The sequence below is a fragment of the Octopus bimaculoides genome, chromosome 6 (assembly GCF_001194135.2).
Source record: "Octopus bimaculoides isolate UCB-OBI-ISO-001 chromosome 6, ASM119413v2, whole genome shotgun sequence".
NCBI classification, from domain to species: Eukaryota; Metazoa; Mollusca; class Cephalopoda; order Octopoda; family Octopodidae; genus Octopus; species Octopus bimaculoides.
In genome coordinates, this window is record NC_068986.1 from 116,375,907 (window position 1) to 116,378,451 (window position 2,545).

General features: G+C 34.5%; 1 protein-coding gene across 1 annotated transcript in view; it reads left to right on the forward strand.

Annotated features, from left to right (window-relative positions):
- LOC106881345 (SPARC-related modular calcium-binding protein 1) overlaps positions 1 to 2,545 on the forward strand; it is a 199,144-nt gene that overhangs the window by 76,703 nt on the left and 119,896 nt on the right. Inside the window, exon 3 of the mRNA XM_052968510.1 lies at positions 1,207 to 1,257. Within this exon, the coding sequence (XP_052824470.1) occupies positions 1,207 to 1,257 (51 nt within the window). The remainder of the gene's footprint in view (positions 1 to 1,206; positions 1,258 to 2,545) is intronic.

Consider the following 2,545-nt stretch of genomic DNA (forward strand, 5'->3'; position numbering starts at 1 on the left):
ATATATATATATATATATATACATACATACACATATATATACACATATATATACATATATATATACATATACACACATATATATATACATACATATATCTATACACACATATATTATATGGAGAATTTGTTTCTATTGCTTCCTCCAGAGTCATATCCCAATGATGATCAGATTCGTCGCAAAAACTCATGTAAGAAACAAATCTCCGGTAATGCAGTAATGAAAATTCGGGAATCCAAAATTTCAGGATTGTGGGTCCGGATTCGGCCCGGAATGTTTTTAATTTACTCACGAAGTCAACCTGATTCGAAAATGGTGTGATATGTTGGGCAACTGCCTCTGGGAGTAAAGTTGAAAAAGTGTGACACACTGACATTCTCATTTATTATATTATATCATATTATTATTTTATGTTAAGGCGGCGAGCTGGCAGAATCGGTAGCACGCCGGGCGAATTTCTTAGCTTTATTTCCTCTGCCGTTAGACTTTGAATTCGAATTCTTCCGCGGACGACTTTACTTTTCATCGTTTCGGAGTCGATAAAATTAGTACCAGTTACGTACTGGTGTGGATGTAATGGACTTAATCCCTTCTCCTAAAATTTTAGGCCTTGTGCTTCCAGTAGAAAGGATTTTTTATAGTTCAAAAAGTGTGACACACTGACATTCATATTTATTATATTAGAAATGTTTAATTTTGGGGTAACTTTATTTCAGTTAAAGTGTATTTTATATATATATTTATGCGTGTGTGTGTGTGTGTGTGTGTGTGTGTGTGTGTGTGTATGTGTGTGTGTCAGTATGTTGGCGACGGGAATTTCTGTCAAAGAGACATGGTTAAACAAAGTTGTACATCATCTCTCTCTTTCTCTCTCTCTCTTACTATTACTCCCACTGCCACCATCAACATTACTACTTTTAATAAAACATCAACTCTCCCTAAATTTCTTGTCTCTCTTTTTCTCCCTCTCTTTTCTCTCTCTCTGTTTTCGACACTGCCCTCAACCTTGCCTGCTATTACTCTCACCCCATCATGAGGAATAGTAGTGGTGTTATTGAATAGTGTGAGAGGGCGTCTAACAGTGACACACTGACACACGCAAATTAATTTTCGCAATTATTATATAATATATATATATATGCTTTTGATTCTTTCCTTCACATTGCACCTCTTTATTTACTGTTATATTTTACTATTTCGTTTAAGATCTGAGAAACCAACAACAGGATAATCCGAATGATGCTTTATCAGTCTTTGGTGAGTTGCTCTGTGACCTTTCCTCTCTCTTCTGTTTTTACACACGCTTCACCGCGTTTCCTTGGCGCGTATATATATAAATACAAACGCATATGTACACTTATCCGTGTGTATATGTACTTATGCATACACACACACACACACACACACGCACACACACACACACACACACACACACACACACACATAAGCACAAGTGTGTGTGTCTATACTGTATATATACCCCTTGGGGGTCCGCAAAGGTAGTACTGGGGTTACGTGAACTAAATTCAATATTATGCATACACACACACATATGAATAATATAATGTATATATATATATAAATAATATATATATAAATAATAAATGCATATATATATATATAATATATATATATATTTGCATATATATATAGATATATATAGATATAGATATATGCATATATACAGGACGTCACCAACAGCAAACAACATGAAATACGAAAACAAATGAGTTAAATATACAAACAACGAGAGAAAAAATGGAAAACAGGGCTAGTAACATAAAGAACGACCCTTCATCAGTTGTCGGCTGTCTATCTACTCCTCATTTCGAGCAATATATATATATAGAGAGAGACAAATACATAAGGATAAGCATATCAAAAGGGGTCTGTGGGAAAAGTCATTTAAATATAAGGGAGTGAAAAGGTTGGGGACCACTGTGTTATAAGCATACGTATACTGTATGTGTGTATGCATGAGTTGTAAGGGCAGAACACGTCCTCCGATCACGAGGTACGTTCTTCGACCCATCAACACTTTCATCCAGTAAATTTCGCTCTTGACCCAATATTGAATACTTTCACCAAAAACGGTTGTTGTTCTTTACTCAACAACCCTAAAAGTAAAACGAATATACAAATCATATAAGCGTATGCATGTGTGCGCAGGCGTATATATATATATATATATATGTATACACACACACGCATATATATATATATATGTATATGTATATATGAAAAAGCACACACATACTTATTCATAAATAGATAGATGTATGTATACACATGTGTATATCTAGGCATAGTATATATTTGTGCGTGTGTATGCGTGTAAAGATCATATATGTACCTACGCCCAAGCGTGCTTATATTTCGAGATATGAACATCAATGTATATCTTTATGTGTGTGATACATACATGTATGTCTATATATTTGTGTAAATATATGTGTGTGCGTGCGTATGAAAATGTATACACACACAAACACATGCGCACACACATACACATACGTACACTCACATACATATATATGGTTGTGTA